Source organism: Mytilus galloprovincialis, chromosome 3 (assembly GCF_965363235.1).
Source record: "Mytilus galloprovincialis chromosome 3, xbMytGall1.hap1.1, whole genome shotgun sequence".
Classification (NCBI taxonomy): domain Eukaryota; kingdom Metazoa; phylum Mollusca; class Bivalvia; order Mytilida; family Mytilidae; genus Mytilus; species Mytilus galloprovincialis.
This window is the reverse complement of record NC_134840.1, coordinates 63,111,455-63,132,531: the sequence shown is the minus strand read 5'-3', so window position 1 is coordinate 63,132,531 and position 21,077 is coordinate 63,111,455. Positions and strand designations below refer to the sequence as shown.

The 21,077-nt window shown below is 30.2% G+C and overlaps 1 protein-coding gene across 1 annotated transcript; it reads left to right on the top strand.

Moving 5' to 3' along the window:
• Positions 1-659: 659 nt before the first annotated feature.
• LOC143068606 (lysosomal acid phosphatase-like) lies at positions 660-19,992 on the top strand. Its single transcript, XM_076242799.1, has 11 exons — positions 660-767; positions 3,021-3,116; positions 3,324-3,419; positions 4,077-4,229; positions 4,599-4,697; positions 6,129-6,215; positions 6,881-7,007; positions 7,438-7,526; positions 8,658-8,823; positions 9,965-10,078; positions 14,721-19,992. Exons 1-11 carry the CDS (start codon positions 675-677, stop codon positions 14,858-14,860), a joined length of 1,260 nt encoding a protein of 419 aa, XP_076098914.1. The 5' UTR covers positions 660-674; the 3' UTR covers positions 14,861-19,992.
• Positions 19,993-21,077: the final 1,085 nt, after the last annotated feature.

Below are 21,077 nucleotides of genomic sequence, written 5' to 3'. Positions count from 1 at the left end.
ATGTGTATATATGTCATGTATGTCTCTGCAGACAATCTTCAAATTTACAAAACACAAAATATATATTTAGGAGATAACTATATTGTATATTAAGCTCCGATGGCATCAATTGGGAATTTGATGGTCGCATTCAATGTTGATATTTTTTTCCTTTGAATAACTGAATATGCAAAATTGAGGTGTTGACTATCTCTAGCTAGTAAGGGGGAATAAAGATTGATGTTCACATGAATACGGATTCAATGTGGTCGAATTATTCACTTGCAAGTGAATAATTCATCATCAAATGTTTCTTAGCTTATTTTGACAAAATTGAACCATACAAGCTGCGAAAGTATAATTAGTATTTCAATATTTCACTCTATTGATAATTGAACAAAGAAAAAAAATCATATTTTAAAAAATTTCAAATATCTCGTAGCTATATACATGATATATATATAGTGCCCCATTGATAATATCAGATATGTTTTTTTCATTTATGTTATCTTCTTCTTTTATTTTGATGAATTTTGTTGTTTTTTTTGTACATTGTTTCTTTTCTACCGTTTCTGATTATTTTGGTTGTTATTTTTTTTATTTTTTTATTTTATTTTTTTTTTTTTGTTTGTAGCTAAGCACGGATTTGCCATCCTTATCTTACAATATTTCATTGAAGGGAGATAATCAGAACCATGTCATCAAAAGCAAAAATTTTTCTGAATAATATCTTTATATTTTTTGCATTCATTCCAATAGTAAAGCAAGAACTAGTTTTGTTGCAAGTAGTATGTTATTAATTTTATCCGAAAATATGAATAACAATATTATTATAATCATCCCACATTTTATATTCCTGAAAGTTTTGAGTGAACTTCCTTGTAACTTGTTTTACTGTTGTCGAGTGTTGACTGTCACTGTTGTACAGTGTAGTATCAACCTCAACTACGAGTTACTATGTCTTGTATAAGGATACATTTTAGTGTTTAATTGTTTTATCCACATTTACACTCGAAATTGAACTTTTGAATGGAAAATGCACTGCATGGAACTTGGAGATATGGACCCCTCCCCCTTTTTAGTTTTTATGTCTCCATACATGTCAACCTCTGACAATGGAAAATCATGTCATGACATGACATGACATGTCAAAAAGCGTGTGAAAATGCGTGACGTAGATGCAGACTTGTTAATATGAATGTGGTATTGTTCATAATTTCAAATTCATACAAATTTGTGAATATAAAAAAAACAGTATATATTCTACTGTGAGCTTTTATTGTATTAAACAGTGGTCTATTACATGTATGTTGCTTTTAAAGCACCACCACTAGGCACATATTCAAAACAACTGCCAGTTTCAAGTTTAGTTACATTTATTTGATAACAGCACACAATACAAGTGTAACATAGTCAAGTTCTGATCAGAATTCAGTGTCAATATCTTTATAATTGAAAAGGCTCTCCCGCAGTAGGAATTGATATTTGACTGAATTAGCTTCATCAAGATTTGAAAGAATGTCACAATGATTTTTTTTTTGGCAATGTAAAATGTCATCTATTATCTCTGCCATTGCTCCATTGCTATTGCCTGGTTAAAACTGGGTAGTTCATCAGAAGAAAGCTGCTACTATGAGAGCTGATCCAACAGTTCTGTGATATTTTTATCCCCATGGCCTGTAGAAATCTGTTGCCATGTTGGCTAGATTTGAAACTGAAATTGAAAAAGAAAAATGTTTTATAAATTTGATTTTCATTAGATAAACATGTTAAAATGCTTATTCAAATAGCTACATTGTATTTCTCCTCTCACATGTATTGTTTTTTATCATTGCAACATAGAATGCACAAATTATGCGTTACTTGTCACAAAATCGTTAAAACTAATCACACAAACTACTTACCTTTTACAGTTTTCCATATAGAAAAATTAACAATACGGCAGCCAAACAATTACTTCGAATTTTTCGGTATTTATCGCCGAATAAGGAAAAAATCCGAGAATAGCGATATCACTAACGACCAAAAAATGAAAAGAACGAAAAAGCGTGTAATTGCGTGTAAAGTGGTGAAAAGCGTGTACACGCCATGTGACAAAATCCTCGCGTGTAAACCGTTGAAAAAGCGTGTATTACACGCGAATATCATGTCACTTGACATGTATGTATGTCTCACTGTAACTTTCGACCTTGTTTGTATCTCCAAAATTAGTTTCCCTCTTCCAAATGTTAAGAAATGGTTACATATATGATACATGTGCACTTATTGTCACCTTACACAGATCAGGGTTGAAAATAGTTAAAATAATTATAATGTGTTGCAAGGCTATTTTATTTTTTTATCTGGGATGCCTTCCGCTCTGTTTTTCAAATTCCACACTATAACTCACTTTTTCACTCCCAAATTTTCTGAAAATTATACATTATGTTAAACTTGGTACCAAATACAGATCAAGTTCCAAATGGTAGGGTTTTATTAATGTTTTTGCGTTCACATGTACAACATACATGACATATGTTCCTTTGTACAATGTTGTAAATGGAAAAATTTCAGCATTAAAAGTAATGTCATCTGAAGTTCAACATTTGCAGTATACATGTTATTTCATAGAACATTGTATAATGTCAATACTGTTTGTTAAGCAGTTGACTTGATATGAAATTGAGACCCATACTTTTTTCAAATGCATACAACTTGTACAAGACAATTAGTCATTTTTTTCAAAACTATAAATTTAATGAAATTAATTATTTATGACATAATTTTATTTAAACATCTTATTTATCAGTCAAATAATAAAATTCTGGAATAAAAAGATGTTCTAAGAAAGGCTATTTAACCTAACCTACCATGTCTACTTTTTAGATAATTTTGAAAGACTAGAATAATAGGGCTTCTAACAACCACTATTTGATTAAAAGATTGCCAGGAAATAATTACATGTTGTATTACTAGAATACACAATGTTAGAATATATGTATTCTGCTTTTTTTGATGAACTTAGATTGCTTGGCTCACAGAACATGTTTCTATCTTTGTAGTTGTATCGTCATGGAGATAGAAGTCCTGTTGCAGTATACCCTAAGGACCCTAATACAGAATTATCATGGCCTATGGGTCTAGGACAGCTCACAAATGTAAGTCTTCAACTAACATTCTTAAGTGTTTACAAAAAATACTGTAGAAATCAATGAATATTGTGAAAAATGTAATGTCCATTTGAAGAGAAATACTCTATTTGTAATTAGCACATACTTCTTTCTTCAGAAAAAAAAAAAATTAAAAAATACTGTATAATTTAAGTTAAAATTTGTTTTTAATTTACATATACATGTATGTTTTAGGAAGGAAAAGAACAGGAGTATTACCTTGGGCAGATATTAAGAAGACGGTATGGAGATAACCTCAAATTCTTAAACAAAACATTCAATGTTAAAGATGTAAGATTTATTTAGTGTGTAGAATATGCATGTATAAGTATAGAATATTGATTGTCTAAGCAAGATCATAAAATATGTTTTTTTTCTTTCATAATCAATGTGTGATTCATGTGATCTCTATTCATCATGGTCAAAATTATATACATGAATGTGGTCAAAATTTCATTGCTTTCCTCTGGTTTTGCTTTTTCCACATTGTGAAGAAATGCAGCACCTTATGTGGTGATCATTCATTTTCAAATAAAAAGAACATTTATTCTAATACTGTGCAAAAAGATCAGGTTTGCCTTTGTTGTATCTTTAAAATCATAAAAATCGATTATTTTCAAATAAAAAGAACATTTATTCTAATACTGTGAAAAAAGATCAGGTTTGCCTTTGTTGTATCTTTAAAATCATAACAATTATTATAGAAAACAAGTTTTCACCTCCTAATCTAGTACCATTAGATATCATGGATATAGCTCCGATCTTTACAGGCAAATCTAAATACTGAAAAGAGTCAGCAAGAAAATTTTAACAGTTTCATGAGGACAACAATTGTAAAGCACTACATGTAATACATGTATTTAGAATCTACATTTGTTGATATTTGATGTGTTCACAGTATATTTGAATAAACTAGTAAAAGAAAAATTATAATGGTAAACTTTTTAGGTATATGTTCGTAGCACAGATTATGATCGTACATTGATGAGTGCCTATTGTATGTTGGCGGGACTATTTCCACCCACAAAAGAAGATTCATGGAATGAAAATATAACATGGCAGCCAATACCTGTACATACTGAACCAACAAAAGATGACCATGTATGTTATAAAAATTAACATCTCACAGAGAAAACTTTTAATGTAATATGTTTACTTTCTTAAATACATAAGTTCTTTTTGTAAAAGTAACAGTAAAATCTATAAGAATGGATATCCATACCATTAACACTGTGTAAAAACACAATGTTAAAGCAAGAAACATTTCTCCCTTAATTTTTGGCAAGACTTTGAGATTCTCTATTAACAAATGATTAATGCAGCATGAATTTGTAATAATTTTAAAAAACATCAGATAAAATAAAGTTTTGTTCTTTGAGGAAAAATTTTGTTTGTAAATATTGATTGGTTTATTGATATATGATTATTGTAAAAGTCATTCTTAAATTTCATTAAACATATATGTTTCAGCTTATTTATTTAGATAATCCTTGTCCTGTGTTTACGTCTAAGATGGAGTATTTTATGTCACATGATCCAGAGGTCCTCCAAGTGAAAAATAACACACAGGTATATACATGTACTTACGTGAAACTGTGATTATACTGGGGATTCATTTTTATACATGGAAAATCAATGTTTGTGGATTGTATGGATATTGGAAAACAAGGATTACAAAAGATTAACTAAGAATTTTTTTCTGTATGCTTGTATGCACACTTTGACAAAAACCATAAGTTTAAATATCAAAGAAAATACATTTTTCCCTCCTTGCACAAAAAATAAAAATTCCCTGCATTAATACTACCATTAATACTACCATTAATACATTGTAATACGTACTACCATTAATTTTGTACATAAATTCTTGTCATTTAGTTTTATTTCAGTGTGTGCACAAGACTTAATTTAAGAAACAGGTTACATTAAAAGCCAGAAACTGGATACAAAAAAATCTATGTCAAAGTTAACTAAAGCCAACAGATATAATTTTTAAAATTGAAAATTTTATGTTCTCATCATTCCATTCTGCTAAACATATTAAAATAAATACATTTGGTGTATTAGCTGTCTTCTGATTGGTTAAAAGTATTACTTTTATTTTCAATGTTGTTAATTTTTATGCTGACACGCCCACTCTGATGTTGTGTATTCATATGCCAACATGTGTGTATGTTGTTATTGTGAATATAAATAATATAAAAAGTTCTTTGAGCCTTATTTTTATAGTAATTTATTTATAATATAATTTATTTTAAATTTATTATTTTATATCAAATGGAACATCAAGTGTCAATAAATTATTTAATGAATGACTATTATTCATTTTGATTTTATTGAACCATAAAATTGATTTTTGACTTCACGTTTGACATAATCCGCGAATGTGAAACGGATTATGCCAAATGTGAAGTCAAAAATCAATTTTATGGTTCAATAATATCAAAATAAATAATGTCAATGGTAGAAAAAAAATCATTTTTGGATTTATATGTTTTAGAAGCAAACTTGTTTTATGTTGTATAAGCATTAAGTCATGTAATAGTGAAATGTTGTAACATTTTCTCCAAAATAAGGATTTTACTTTAAACAAATCTTACTAAAATTTAGGTCTTGTGTCTAGTTTGCATTCAGGTATCTGAAAACACTCATTCTACACCTTTGAGGATCCTCTTTTTGTTTGATTAAGACACACCTTCAAAATTTGAAGGCTTGAATTTCATTGGCTGATGTTATAGAAAGTCAAATGGGGTTATGCCAGATGCTTGTAAGCAAAGCTGAAACACCTCTATTTAAATCAGTTTGTATACAAAACAAGAATTAAAAAAAAAATGTATTTCTAGAACTTTGTGCATACAAAACTCCAAAAACTCCAAACTAAAAAAGACAATAAAGAGAAAAATAGAAAGAACTTATTTCAGTGATATTTGATATTTGCAACCAAATTAGAAATTTAGATAAAAATTACAATTCAATAACACAAGACATGTTATTTTCCAGGATTTAGTGAAATATGTGGCTGAACATTCTGGTTTACCAGCAACATTTCAGGGAATGATGAAAATATTAGACACAATATTCTGTGAGGTAAGTCTTCTATTATATTCAAAAAAAATATTAAAATATTTAGAATGTGCAAAGCTAATATATTTTTTACTAAAAAATAAAAATTCAAAATAAAATAATTATGACTTTTTAGGAAAAGACAACATGATGCAAACAAATAATACAGTAAGAAGTGAAAATGTGAGTTTTAGTGTACAGTACTTCTGTCGTCATGCTTTAGCTATAATGTAATCTTAAGCGTTTATGTGGTGTAATTCTCTGTTTTTAACATTATTAATACATTAGACACATGCATGTACCTTTGTAAGAGATTCTAGAAATCAAGTGTGAAAACATTAAAAAGAATAAAAAAAATAGATGTACAAAGAGTCTTTTTGATTAATATATAACAGTAATTATGATTAGGTGTGGATGAAAACTGCAAAAATAAGAAATATTATGCCATTATGGGGTTGCAAATGGGGGTAGAATGGCTCATGTTGTTAATTATAACCTTTTTTTGTTATATAAATTGAATAATTTCAGCCAAAAAAAAGATGTTTAACTCCTACAGTGCCGAGAGGGGGCTTACAATTACAAACTTTTGTATTTGGGTATTCAAGTGATTTTAAAAAAAAAATACTGGTCTTAAGTGATGTTTTAAGCTTAATAAAATGAGTCATCTAATAATTGCATTATTATTTTAGCAAACCCATAATAAAAAACAACCAGACTGGCTAAATGCAGACACTTTGAAAAGACTGAATTATATACAGAAAACTTATAAGGTGAAATGGTGGTACCCTACTCATGAAATGGCTGTTTTAAAAGGCGGTAAGTTTGCCCAATTTATTTTATTGATATTACTCCATGGCCGTGTTTTAAAAGTCACAGTTGTGGAATTGTCTTTGATTTTGGAAAGAATTCCACTCAAACCAGTCATAAGAGCTGTCTTAAACTTACAGGTAGATGAGAGTTTTTGTTGCATGTTGAAAGCCTCATTATGACTTTGAATTGAAGAACAGAAAGAAATAAAAGCAATATTCCTATACTTGTTTTGCTTTTGGAAAGATACCACATATACTTTCTTTTTCCATTAAGTTACACATAAAATGTATATTTGATAGACAAGACAATTCAACATTGAACAGCACTCTAAATTCAAATGAGTTTTACTTTGCAATAGATCACACTAAACTTAAATTTATATATTCCCTTGTTTTAATGTAATAATGAAATACAAATATGATTATCTTTATTTTAGGCAATTTATTAAAGAAAATATATGAAGATATGCAAACAAAACTGAACACACCAGCAAACCTTACACAGAAAATAATGGTTTATTCTGCAGTAAGTTACAAAAGATGATTCAGGAAGGTTGACTTTCACTTTAATCTATAGACTCCTTATAGGAGAGAAAAACCATTCTAGTGTCCAAAAGACTTATATACCATATATTTTTTTTTAACTTTTCTGTCCATCTGGCTGTTTCAGTCACCTCATACAAAAAGAATCTAAAGATCATAATGTAATACTATTCAACCAGCTCATGTAGTCCTGGATAGATATGAAGGCCTGTACATTTTCCCAAATTGAGTGAATTTAGTTGTGTTTTGGTTACAGTCAAAATCTTTACAGCTGCAAATCATAGAGCAATGCAACTTTGTTTTTCATTGGATAAAAATCCATTTTACAAATAGTATTTTGATTATTTTGATTGATGGACAACAACTCGCTGTATTAGTAGCAAAACTGAGGGATATTAAAGCCATGGACTATGAGGCATATCTAAATACTGGACTATAGTCGCCGTCAGCTGAAATTTGTAGCGGTATATCTGTAAAAATAATCTAAACTATCAACCACGTTCACTCGTGATATAGTTTTTCACATTCCATTCATAAATCGCCAAAAGAAAAACCACTACTGACCTACCTTTTAAGTGATTGCACTGTGATAATCCTGACCTTCACATTTTTCCAGACGATTTTGAATGGTGGAATCAGCCATTGTTTTTACCGGAAGTGTTTCCGTGGAGTTCCAAGTTAAAAAAATTTGCATAAAGCGCGGGAAACTTTATCACATCAATGACAAGAATATTACAGGAAACTCTGAAAGTGAAATGTGAACAAGAAACACAGATGGCGGAATTACAATGGAAAACATTCTGGCACATCTAAAACTTGGAATGTGGGGCATTTCTAAAACATGGAGTCAGACTTGTATCTAAAACATGGGATCAGAGGCATATCTAAAACATGGAATCAGAGGCATATCTAAAACTTGAACAATTGGGCATATCTTAGACCTTGATGAGGAGCATTTCTTAAGCGTGGCACACATCTATTAAGTAAAACATGGGGTATGTCTAAAACATAGAATATGGGTTTTATCTAAAACATAGAATATAGGGCATATCTAAAAGATGGAATATGGGTTATTTCTAAAACATAAAACATATATATCTTTTGTTTGTTATAGCATGATTCAACAGTTGCTGCCTTACTTAAAACAATGAAGATATTTAATGACAGAACTCCTACATATTCATCCTGTGTAATGATTGAACTACATGATGATAATACAGTCAGGATCTTATATAGAAATAATACATTTACAGATGATATTGTCACACTGACACTTCCAGGTAATGACATTATAGTATAATTTTAACAATCACTTATTCCTACACAAATATATTTTTCTGGTATCCTAGATACATGTGTTATGTATCCTACACAATAATATAAGCACAAGAATAAAACAGAAGGAAAAGGTTTATTAATTCAACAATCAGTATACTATAAGAAAAAAAGGAGATATTACACTATTTATGCAGTAAAAGACAGTGCAGCCAAAAATGCCATGAAAAAATTGTAACTCTTTAAAATGTTGTCATGCACATTTTTGGGCAATTTAAAAAGCTTGCAGATATGCATAAGCTTGCAGATATGCATATGTTACACAGCTTTCAGTATTTGGAGTGTCTTTGTTTTTAAAAAAATATATCATATTACTTGGATTTTATTTCAAAGTCATCGGTAAATTAATTTAAAAACTAAGGTAGGAGAATGCCTTTAAAAGAAATTAATGATGTCAAAATGTTTGGCTTCCTTATTCCTATTTCTATTCATGACCTGGGAAGAACTAAAGGAAAATTAATTAATACCAATAATGTATTTATGTTAAGTATTTAATAGCATCAACCTTAAAGTTTTTAACTATTTAATTTTTCTTTTACACATTGTGTTGTGTTGGTTCACTTTATATGTGCACTTGTTGTAATTCTCGTTAGCCATTGCTTTAAATTACACATTTCTCTGATTTCAGACCATTATTCTAGCTGTAGATCTAAAAATGTGTGTTGATTATAATTTACAAATCCACTATGATAAACTTATGATACAAAATTTTAATCCTGGTTTATATGATGAGTTTATTTATATGTCTAACACAGAAAATGTAGCATGAACCTTCATTTTGTTTACAAAATTGAAATGGAAGTCTTTGTGGACCTTTTACTCGTTTCAAGGATGTTGATGTTCGTTAGAAGTTTTTGTCGGCAAAAATGGTCAGCAATTATGATAGATCTGATTATTTCTTTTGATAATTTGAAAATTGAATATTGATATATCAGGAGTAATGAACAAGACTTCATAAAAGATTTCTCAAGGTTATGAAAAATAGAAGATGAAATCTGTTATTGACCAAAACCATATTATAAAATCAAATGATTTTTTTCCATACAATAATTAATAGATGTTTGAAAACTTGTTGTTTTTTTTTAGGGTGCAGTGAATTTTGTGATATAGATCAATTTCATACAATACTGAATGATTCTATGCCTGCTGATTGGAGAAAAGCTTGTGGTTTATCAGATGCTAATGAACAAAATTTTAAAAGTAAGTACAAAGTGACAGAACATGAGTAATATTTCAAAAGTAAGTACAAAGTGACAGAACATGAGTAATATTTTAAAATTGTAAAGTATGTACCATATAAAGGGGTGTATAGTCCGCGTTTTTTTACCCTGGGAATGAAATTGATGGAAGGGGTGCGGACTATGCAGTACTATAGGATTTCATGACCTTTTTTTCCAGAGTTCGGATACGATGTTGAACAAGGTTTGGCCAAGAAAACAGAAACGTCATGTGTTGTCAATGTTATAATGTATTCTTGACAACTCTTTGTATTATTTAGAAATAAAATAAACAATCTAACTGTATTCTTGACTACTCTTTGTATTTTTTTAAATAAAATAAACAATCTAACAGTGTTGACTTAGTAATTTGCATAAAAATCAGCCTTTGATCGAATGTCCGCTTTGTTTCGGATTTGGTAAAATTTGTGTCATTGCATCTCAACAGTGTACCTGAATCATGAATATCAATGAAAGATGAACCCTTCATTGGTAAAACCATAATAGTCAAGTTAAAACCTAGTGAAATCTCCCTAAGATCGATTTTGTTTAATATTATTCGCGTGTGTACAGTACAAGTAAACAACAATGCGCCATTTTGAAAGTGTGTGATTAAAGTATCAAAAATTTTCGTATTCCGACTTTTTGTGTTCAACTCTTAACTTATCGACGTAAATAAATCAAGACCTAGCCTAACATTTTTTAATTGTAAATCGTAACCATTAATACTGAAAGTGTAAACCCGAAAGAAGTGGAATTTTGTATACGAAACTATATTTCCAGGTGAAAGGTCATATTGTGCAGGTGTATCGTCTTACATGAATGAGTTTACGGGTTTGTGTTGAAAGCAATTAATTAACCATATCAACTTTTGACAAATGATGAATGTAATTCAATAACCTCAGGCAGTTCTTCAAGTCAATAAAAGAAATGATAAGATTAAAGAGTTATAACAGTTTAATGAGTTCTAATCAATTTTTAACATCAAACATAACAATACAAGGTATATCAGAATATGATGCACTATTAAAGTTTTTTGCAAACGTTCTTTTAGTTTTCTCCAATTACGGACATTTTTCTCATCAATGGTGAAATCTCGACCAACGGCACGGTTACCGTGGGCTTCAGCATAGGCGACAACTTTAAGTTTTTCTTTGACGGTGAAGGACTGACGTATTTTACCCATCGTCTGGTAATGACAATTCGAAGGTATGATAGAGAAAATTAAACATTTCTTTATATACCAAAAGGGATAAGCTTGGTTTTTACAGTCTGAGTTGAATTCATTTTCGATCTTAAATGTTTGATCTTTAATTTTCTTTTGTTTGATAGCATACCAAATATTTATTTTTAGAATTTTAAACAGTTTATTGGCTTGGGCAAGCTACCACTTACAATGATATCAAAAGTGATAAGCCGATAGTTAAATGTACATGATTGAATTAATTAACATTTATTACATGAATACAGTTCTTTCTGTCATTGTTTGGGACTTTAAATTAAATAGTAAAGAATGATATTCTGAAAGACGATTTAATTAAGCAATTAAACAGAATCTTTTGAAGACTTTTAAAATAGATTAAATACATATCTTTTAAGTCCTCTTTTACAAACTGATCATAATTTTATATTCATCATGGATCTTTTAACAACAATGATTACTGTGTTGCAATCTTTAACAAAGATTAAAAATATATCTTTAAAGATCCCATTCAAAAACTTATCATAAGTTTTAACTGACTATCGATCTCTTTAACAACAATACTTACTATATTGCCGATCTCAGCAAAAAATTTTTTTTTAAAAATACCGCAAATTCGGCACTTTCCGTCATTGTTCGCGGACCTGATCTTGTCAAAAATTGCCACGGACTACACAAGCAAACTAGACTTTTTCCTCGATATTTGGGGATGAAGAAGGGGTGCGGACTATACACAAATGCGGACAATACACGGCCGAATATGGTAACACATTGTAGAATATAAATTCACATGTTTTTATGTACAAATTTGTTTTTTTTTTGTTGGCTTAGTGTTTGTTGCGATTGTTATGATTGTTTAAGGTAGTTTAACTGTATAAAGCCATCTTAAATTGTAAGATAGTAGTCAGTAAATTCTTTGCTTAAATTTGTAATATGTAAGTCAGATTGGAGATTGGTGATTGATGTGTAAGACTGTTTGATTGAGAAAAATAAGTTAGTTTATTTGAATTATTGAAACAGTTTTAACAAGTACCAAATATTTGGGTTTTTTTCTGTTTGAAACTATTTTTCAGGATGAACTTGGGTAAAATTTTAAAAAATCAAGAAATTAGAATTGATACTTAAGTTGAAGAGCATGAGTTACTCACAAAATGCGTTAACAATATTTATATGTTATGGTGCCCCTATTTGACATATTTGGTTTTAAAAGAAAAGTGGGAAAAGGTGATTTAAAGAAAGGAATGTTGAAAGAAGCTTTTATTTTTTCCTGGTAGCAAGAAAACAAGTAAGGTAACACCATATTTTTTTTTATTTTCTAAAATCATAATATAAAATCTGTCTTCTCATATCTTATTTCAAAATTCTATCACATGCATTTCTTTTTATTCACAAAAAAGTGCTTTTAATATATGCAAATTTTGGGCAATTTTGCATGACTGTATTTTGCTTAATGTATAGCACAATGACCCATAAATTTTATTTTGGAGCCTGGGACTTTTGTCGCAGAAAGCTCGACATAGGGATAGTGATCCAGTGGCAGCGTTAGCTAACTTCTTAAAAGCTTTATATTTTAGAAGATGGAAGACCTGGATCCTGGATGCTTCATACTTTGTATATAGATGCCTGATGTTACGAAGTTTTCGTCAGTCATATGTCTAATGTCCTTGACCTCATTTTTATGGTTCAGTGACTACTTTTAAAAAAAGTTGTGGTTTTTTGTAATGTTGTACCTTGCAAGGTCTCATGCCCGTCAGACAGTTTTCACTTGACCTCGACCTCATTTTTTAAAGTTTTGGTGGTCAAGACCATACCTCAGATACTATAAGCAATAGGTCTGGTACATTCTGTGTATGGAAGGACTGTAAGGTGTACATGTCCAACTGGCAGGTGTCATCTGACCTTGACCTCATTTTCATGGTTCAGTGGTCAAAGTTAAGTTTTTGAGTTTTGGTCTTTTTTTCTAATACTACATGTATATGCAATAGATCAACCATATTTGGTGTATGGAAATATTTTTATAATATACGTTTCAGATGCTCAGTTTTTATTTGACCTTGACCTTATTTTCAAGGTTCATTGCCCAGTGGTAAGTTTTTGAGTTTTGGTCTTTTTTTTTTAAACTATAAGCAATAGGTCAACTATATATATGTTGTATGGAAGAATTGTTGGCTGTACATGCCTGCCAGACATGGTTCATCTGACCAGGACCTCATTTTCATGGTTCATTGGTCAATGTTTAGTTCTTGGTTAATGTTAAGTTTATGTGACAGTTGTAATAAAGCTTTATTTTAAGGACTATCAACATAACATCAATGATTATTAAAGAAGGCGAGACATTTCAGCGTGTGCACTCTTGTTACATTTTTGAAAAAAGTGCAAAGATCTTGCGCAGAAATAATTTTCAAAATAGGACAATTTTGAAGAGGTCATAAAATTATATATTGTGAAAGTACTTTTATTCATGGGTACCAATTTTCGTGGTTTTCATGAATGACTTTATCCACGAATTTAAGTGTCCAACGAAATAAAACAACCATTGTCCAAATCAAGACATTGGAAGATCCCCATGTAGGTTCAACTACTGATATGATCTACAGAATATATTGAATAACCCCAAATCTGAGAATACTCTAATAGCAGTCACAGAACTACAACTGCATGCAGGATTATACCCATTTAATCTTTAATAACCTAAACTGCACAACTTTTGATCTTTTAATTCTCATAAATAATATATTTTATCGATGAAAGCCAGATTTTCGGTATTAATATGCTTGTATGATAAAGTGTTCATTTTATATCCTCATAGTTCTCGTACATATGGGAAATAATAATTTCATGCTGGGCTTGATTTTGATGACAATTCAAGATACGTTTAGTTTATGTTACTGATTTCTTTAGGTGACATATTTATGGCCTAATTTCAACACCTTTGATGGTCTTTAATCTTGGGTTAATTAGTGTTGTCACTAAGATTTACACCTTCAATGTTGACTTTGCAATTTTCTTCAATCCAGACTATTAGTATTTGTAACCTTCGTTCCTAAAGGCTTTAATTTTTCAATTATTTTTTTTTTAGAAAACTAAAATCCAGGAATTTAAAATCCCACGAACATGTAAATATTGCTCAAACCACGAAAATTGATACCCACAAATTCAAATACTTTCACAGTATCAGTTTTGTTAGGTGATTCTGTTTTGAATAATTAAATTAGCTCATCATGATAATTTTGTTTAACTACCAAATATGGGTCAATATCCCTAATGGGACTTAAATTGAGGAACTGACAATTAGTGTGTAAACTATAAAATCTCTGCAGTAACGTTGGACATATATTTTTTGTTATCAGTGGTTTACTGTCTTATGGAGGGATACATCCACATCTCCTTTTATTCACTTGTGGTTGTTTATTTCTCATTTCAGATAATATACTTGGATATTCTGTAATGGCATGCATCATTTTTCTGTTGACATTATTAGTTGTAACAATATGCTGTATCTACCAACGACAAAGAAAACAGTACAGATATATGGAGTTACCTACAGACATGGCAGAGTCTTAAACATATCTGTTTATCATTGAAAAGTGCAATTATTTCTTTATTTTAAGTTATGTAGGATTCAATGGTATAAGGTATAAGGGTGATTATATGGGACTATAACTAGTGCAATGTAGTGTTTTGGATTGAGATACTTGTATCATAGAAAAATATTTCTTCCTCCATTGTATGGATATTGAAAATTTTACACTTGGATGAGTGCAAGACCTAAAAATCTCAAAATATAAGGATAGCATGTTACCTTTTAAAGCCTATCTAATAGTTAAAAATATGTGTAACTTTTACCTGTAGTTTCAAAGATTTTACTGTCTGGCAGTCTTTCAATGCTTGATTCTTTTTCTTACCCATTCAATATTCAAACATAGCATTTGCAGTGTCTCTCCATATATGTTGGGCGATTCACAAATATTGTGTACATACTTACTTAATCCTCTTCGTGCTTTGATGCACATAAGGCGGACACTAGCTCTCTCCATAACACTCTGTCTTGTGCTTTCTTCTCTACTTCTCGCCATGACATCCCAACCTCCGTCATCTTGTGTACATAGCAACCACATAATTTATTTAACTTAAAGCCGAGTCACAACTAAAGCTGACGTAATGATGCTCTTCCTTATTAAATATATCTAGTCTGCTGATGAAAATCATAGTGAAAATTTTTTGAAGTAGATAGAGTATGAGATAAAGGCTTTTCCATTCAAATGTATGTGGGAGAGTAGGAAGGAACTTTCAATATCATACAACCAAAAACCAATTTTTAGATAATTTTGCATAGAGGTAATAGACACATACTGAAAAAAGACCCATGACCCACATTAAACTGCCCCCATATACATATTAATGGAATAGCCTTTATCAGGATCTCCTGGTCAAAATCTGTTCTTGTGATCTCATTAATAACTGATTGAAACATAACACATGATCTGCATTGTAATTCTATAAATTACGTAAGTTATTATTATAGATCATTTCATATCATGTCTCATACAGGATTTATTCTCAACTAAATATCAGCTAGGCATGAATTATTGCAGTTAGATTGAATTTCAAAGATCTCTAAAAGAGACTTCAGATACATTGTCAAAATTTATTTTTAGTAAATCAATTGGCTCATAACACTCCTAGGAAACAGCTGCCATATCAATTCTTTAGTCAGCTCAATTTCTCAATAAACTCTTAAGGTGGCTGGTGGGTACAAAAATTTCAGCAAAAAATTAAACCTTTATTTTTTCATTACAAATTTTATTTATTACACTATTAGTTATTACTTTATAATATGGTACAAAAATCAACCCAAAAAATTGATTCGGTTTTGCACCAGATGACTTTTAAAATGTTTATATCATTTAAAAAGCTCCAAATTATCTCCCTTTGGAGCAAAAATGCCATTTTTTGGCACTTAATTTGAAATATCTTTTTTAACACATCGGTGACCTATATTTTTTATTATTGTTTTTAAATAAGCTGTACATAAACTAAATAATTGTAACAGTGATATTGTTTGCCTCATATTACAGCGGAAATTCCGCTTTTTCCCCTAGAGAAAATTCCCAATTGCTAAAAAAAGTGGCTTAAAATTCCTCCCAAAAAGTTTTACATTTTCCCCAAACAGTGATGGCATTGGTAGTAATGTTTGTAAATTTTGTATTCATGTTATTATTTTGATATTAGGAAGCACTTTTGAGATCCTGTTTTCTGATCAGAATCATCATGGTGTTTGTAACACATGTGGTTTTCAATGCATTAAGTACCATCATTGTTTCTGTTTTTTTTCCCCTCTCAAAAAAGTACCTCTCAGGTTGAATATGTCTGACAACCAAAATATACATGAAAAACAGTGCAAAAAGACAGCACAGGTCACCACAAAATCGGAGATGGGTTTAAAATGAAATATACAAATTTCCTAATTTCAATAAAAAATATGCATTTTCCAAATAAAAAACGGTAGAGGTAGTTTTGAAAAAAGACTACAATATCACTGTGTAAAATTTAAGCGATTTCTGTAATTAGGTTATTTTTTTTTCTCGATATTACCTCTATTTCTCCTATTAGTTCAACAGAAAAATAGGACATTAACAAAAAATGTATGCTTCTCCTGGAGGCAGATTGTGAGCTTAAATGAACGGTGACCCCATTTTTTTATTTTAAGTATATGATAAAGTTCATTTATAAAAAAATATAGCGAAATCCTATATTAGAAAAAAAATTTGATTTTTACCCAGGAGCCCCCTTAACCAGCATTTCAAAATTAAATGAAATGTATTAAATTTTTAGTCATGTAGTTTTCATGGAATTAGCTACATGACTACATTTCATATCAGATTTATAATACAAGTGCCAGACATGTGTACATATTAATTATAAGTTTATGCCTTTATTCATTGTGATATTTCATATGTAAACTGTTTTGTATATTTTTCTTCCTTTTGTTTGATAGGATGGTTTTTAAATTTACGATTTTTTTTAATTATTATGTTGTGGATCACAGATCTAGAGTGATATAATTTACCAAAAAATTACATGATTTATTTTGAATAGATAGAAAAATCATCACAATCATTGCCTATAATTTAAATCTAAAATTCCATTTTTAAATCAAGAAAAAACATCAATGAAGTAGTCACATGACAAAAGTATAACTCTGAGTTGACAGACAAAAAAAAACAATCAGAAGCTGTGTTACATCAAAAATTAAATTATTAGCAAATAGGTTGACTAAGTAACGACAATAACACGTTGACATCATATGATTATGACATGATTTGGGAACTGCTTACCTTTCTTGAGCACCTGAGATCACCCAAATGTCTTGGTGGGGTTATTGTTGCATAGACTTTAGTTTTCTATGTTGTGTCTTTTGTACTATTATTTGTCTTGATTGTCATTTTTGTCTTGCCTTGATGAAGTCAAAAAGCGAGACATAGGTATGCTGTTTCCAACGTCGGTGACGGCGTCAACAATGTATTAGTTTGTGATTAGGTCTAGTTTATGGTGAACCACAAGTGGTAGGTCAATAATATTTGGTATGCAATTGTATAAGCATTGGCATATCTCCTTTCCATGGAGATAAATTGGCCCTGCCTCCTCAGTCATGGTCTATTGACTTTGAAAATTTTTGTAGATTTATCATGTATTAGTTTGTGATTAGGTCAGTTCAAGGGGAACCACTAGTGGTAGGCCAATATTAATTGGTATTCAGTTGTATAAGCATTGGCACATCTCATTTACATAGAGAATATTTGGCCTCACCCCTCAGTCACAGTCTAATGACTTTGAAACTTATCTTAGTTTACATGTATTAGTTTGTGCTTATATCAGATTAAGATGAACTGCTTATGTTAAATCAATGATATTTGGTATGCAAATTTATTTACGTTTGCAAGTTTTGTTTCCATGGAGATTATATAGCCCCACCCCTCTTCATGCTTTATTGACTTTTAACAAAGTTTAGAAGTTAATTTTTGTATTTAGGTTTGGGAATGACTTATGATACCTTTGGTATATTCCCCCCCCCCTCCTTTTGTACTAGACTGAATTGCTGAATCTCTTTTTATCGTCAAAGCTCACAAGATAATACATGTACTCCATATGAAGACATGACATCCTATTCATACAATTTTGTTTTTCTGTTTCACTAGTGACTTCAGCAGAGAAGCAATACATTAGATACTTATTTTAATATATTATATGAAGTCTTTGATTTCACTTCATCATACTTAAAACCGTCATTTAAGGATAATTTTTATTAAACATTCTCCTTATCCTGTAATCCTGGGCTTAAAAACATAAAATCCTAAGGTCCTGAATCTGGACATCCTGAAATTCCAAAAAGGAATTCCTGGATCCTGAAAGGATCAATCCCGAAATTCCCAGCTTATAAACACCCAAAACCTAAAAAAGGTCCTGCCCCCCTCTTTATTGACTGAATTTTCCAGTTTCATCAATTCCTCCTACATGTTCCTTGTTATTGTATGTTATTTCCTTCACAAGTAAGCCTGCCTTAGTTGGTTAGTTGGGTGATATCTTTGTTGATCAAGCTTAACATATTAACTTATTAAGTTCATTTTACTATGTTTCAAATGTTTTTTTTGAAGTTTTTGTATATTTCAAAATTCCATAACTTTTATCATTGTATCTATATTTGTATTTGTGTTATACCAGTATGCATGGATTATGTGGGTATAGGTAGACCAATAATTGGTATATTCAATGAAGTAAAGAAGGTTTATAGGCTTGTATCAGGACTGGCATAACTATGAATTTAAATAAACACGATGATGCAATTTTCCCTGAATTCATAATAATTTGTTATCCAACATTAGACAAATAAAGTCGTTTTCTGCATGACATCAAGTTTTAATTCTACAACATGTATACATTTTGCCTTAATTTTTCTATTATCAATCAATTATAAAATTAGCAAACTAATGATTATACAAGTGTAGAAAACTACTCTATAATCAGATACAACAACTAGCTAACATTGGAAAATATTTGATTGTTTGAATATTTATTAAACTGAAATACATGTAGGGTTTGTACTTATATTGACACTCAGTATATATTGTAAATCAAAATTTGGTGAGAGATTCAATGTCAATGATATGTATAACAACTCTAGCATTAGATAATACTACATTTTTTTTAACTGCATGATAAATTTTCCCTTTTAAATTATTAGATTATTGCCAGTGGAAACATGATATCATTCTAAGTTAATTACTCAATAGATTGTAAAGCACTTTTTTACTTCATTGCTTTATATAACATAGTGAAATAAGGGAGAAATTTAAACAAAGTGAGAAATGTGAACTAAGTGAGAAATGTGAACTAAGTGAGAAATATGAACTAAAGTGAGAAATGTGAACTAAGTGAGCAATGTGAACTAAGTGAGAAATGTGAGCTAAAGTGAGAAATGTGAACTAAGTAAGAAATGTGAACTAAGTGAGAAATGTGAACTAAGTGAGAAATGTGAACTAATTTAATGCTGTGTGTTGAACAGAATGAATGTACATTTGTTTAGCCTTTTAAGCCACAGAGCTCCCACAACAAACTTGACAGCCTATTTAGATGGTAATATTGTTGTTAGTTCCTCAGATCAGTTTTAATAAAATTGCTGGTTTTTAGTTTGATAATGATTGCCAATGAAATAACTCTCCATAACAGACCAAATGACACAGAAATTAAGTAAAAAAAACTATGTTGTTGATTGGCCAATAAGAAAAGGACCAAATATAATATTAAAATAAAGAATAAAAAATAAAGTGAGGATAGAAAATAATCCATTGTTGCAATTTGAATATGAGGGATTCCTCAGATTTTATTTTAGTTGTAGAAATGAATAATCTCTATGATTGATTGATTATTGGACTTTTAATGCCACTTTTAAGCGTCTCTTTTGGGCTATTTCCAGGTGACCAGTTTTTATTGGTGGAGAAAGCTGGAGTGCCTGAAGAAACCTACATACCTTCGATAGGAAACAAAAAATCTCTATATTAAAAGTTTGATTTTTGGGGAAAGACGGCCCGTCAATCCCCTATGGGGTTGACCAGAGTGACATCCCCTCACATCATTCATTTTGTTTTTATAGTGTGGAAAACCCCCAACAAATCTTACTGAGATTGCATTGATGAGAAGGAAACACACAAATGAATAGATTGACTTTAAACACTTTTCTACACATTTCCCTTCTGTTTCTATTGAAATTATCGTATTTTGAGCTCTCCTTTACACTATTTACGTTTCTTTTACAATCCGGAAAAATCAGTATGATGAGATATTCTAAATATATCGCCAACCAACATTATATTTTATAATGACGTCATTGTTGGAATGCCACACTATGCAGAAGCAGGGATATCCTTCACTGGTTATTTAAATCATTCTCAGAGTTTGTGTACTAATTATAAATTGGTATTTGTTAAATTTTAACATAATTATGTTTGCTGTAGATGATTCAAACATCAATATGCAATACTTTAATTTGTAGGTCAACAACTTTCAAAGTAAACAAAGTTCGCGGAGATACATGAGATGGGGGAGAGAAACGATTTTTTAAAATTTTTTCTGTAAAATTCTGTTTTGTGAATCTTCCTCCAAATCAGGAGCATCTCAATTGATGAGTAATTATTTACTAAAATAAAACTTACAATATGACATTTAGTATATGATTAGTAGTCTTCCATTAAAACTAAATTGTGTGTACTAACAAATAAATAAT

Coding starts and splice junctions, on each gene's coding strand:
- LOC143068606 (XM_076242799.1), top strand. CDS start 675: ATGTCATCAAAAGCAAAAATTTTTCTGAATAATATCTTTATATTTTTT. Junction 4,698..6,128: donor AAGTGAAAAATAACACACAG/GTATATACATGT, acceptor GTTATTTTCCAG/GATTTAGTGAAATATGTGGC. Junction 7,008..7,437: donor AATGGCTGTTTTAAAAGGCG/GTAAGTTTGCCC, acceptor TCTTTATTTTAG/GCAATTTATTAAAGAAAATA.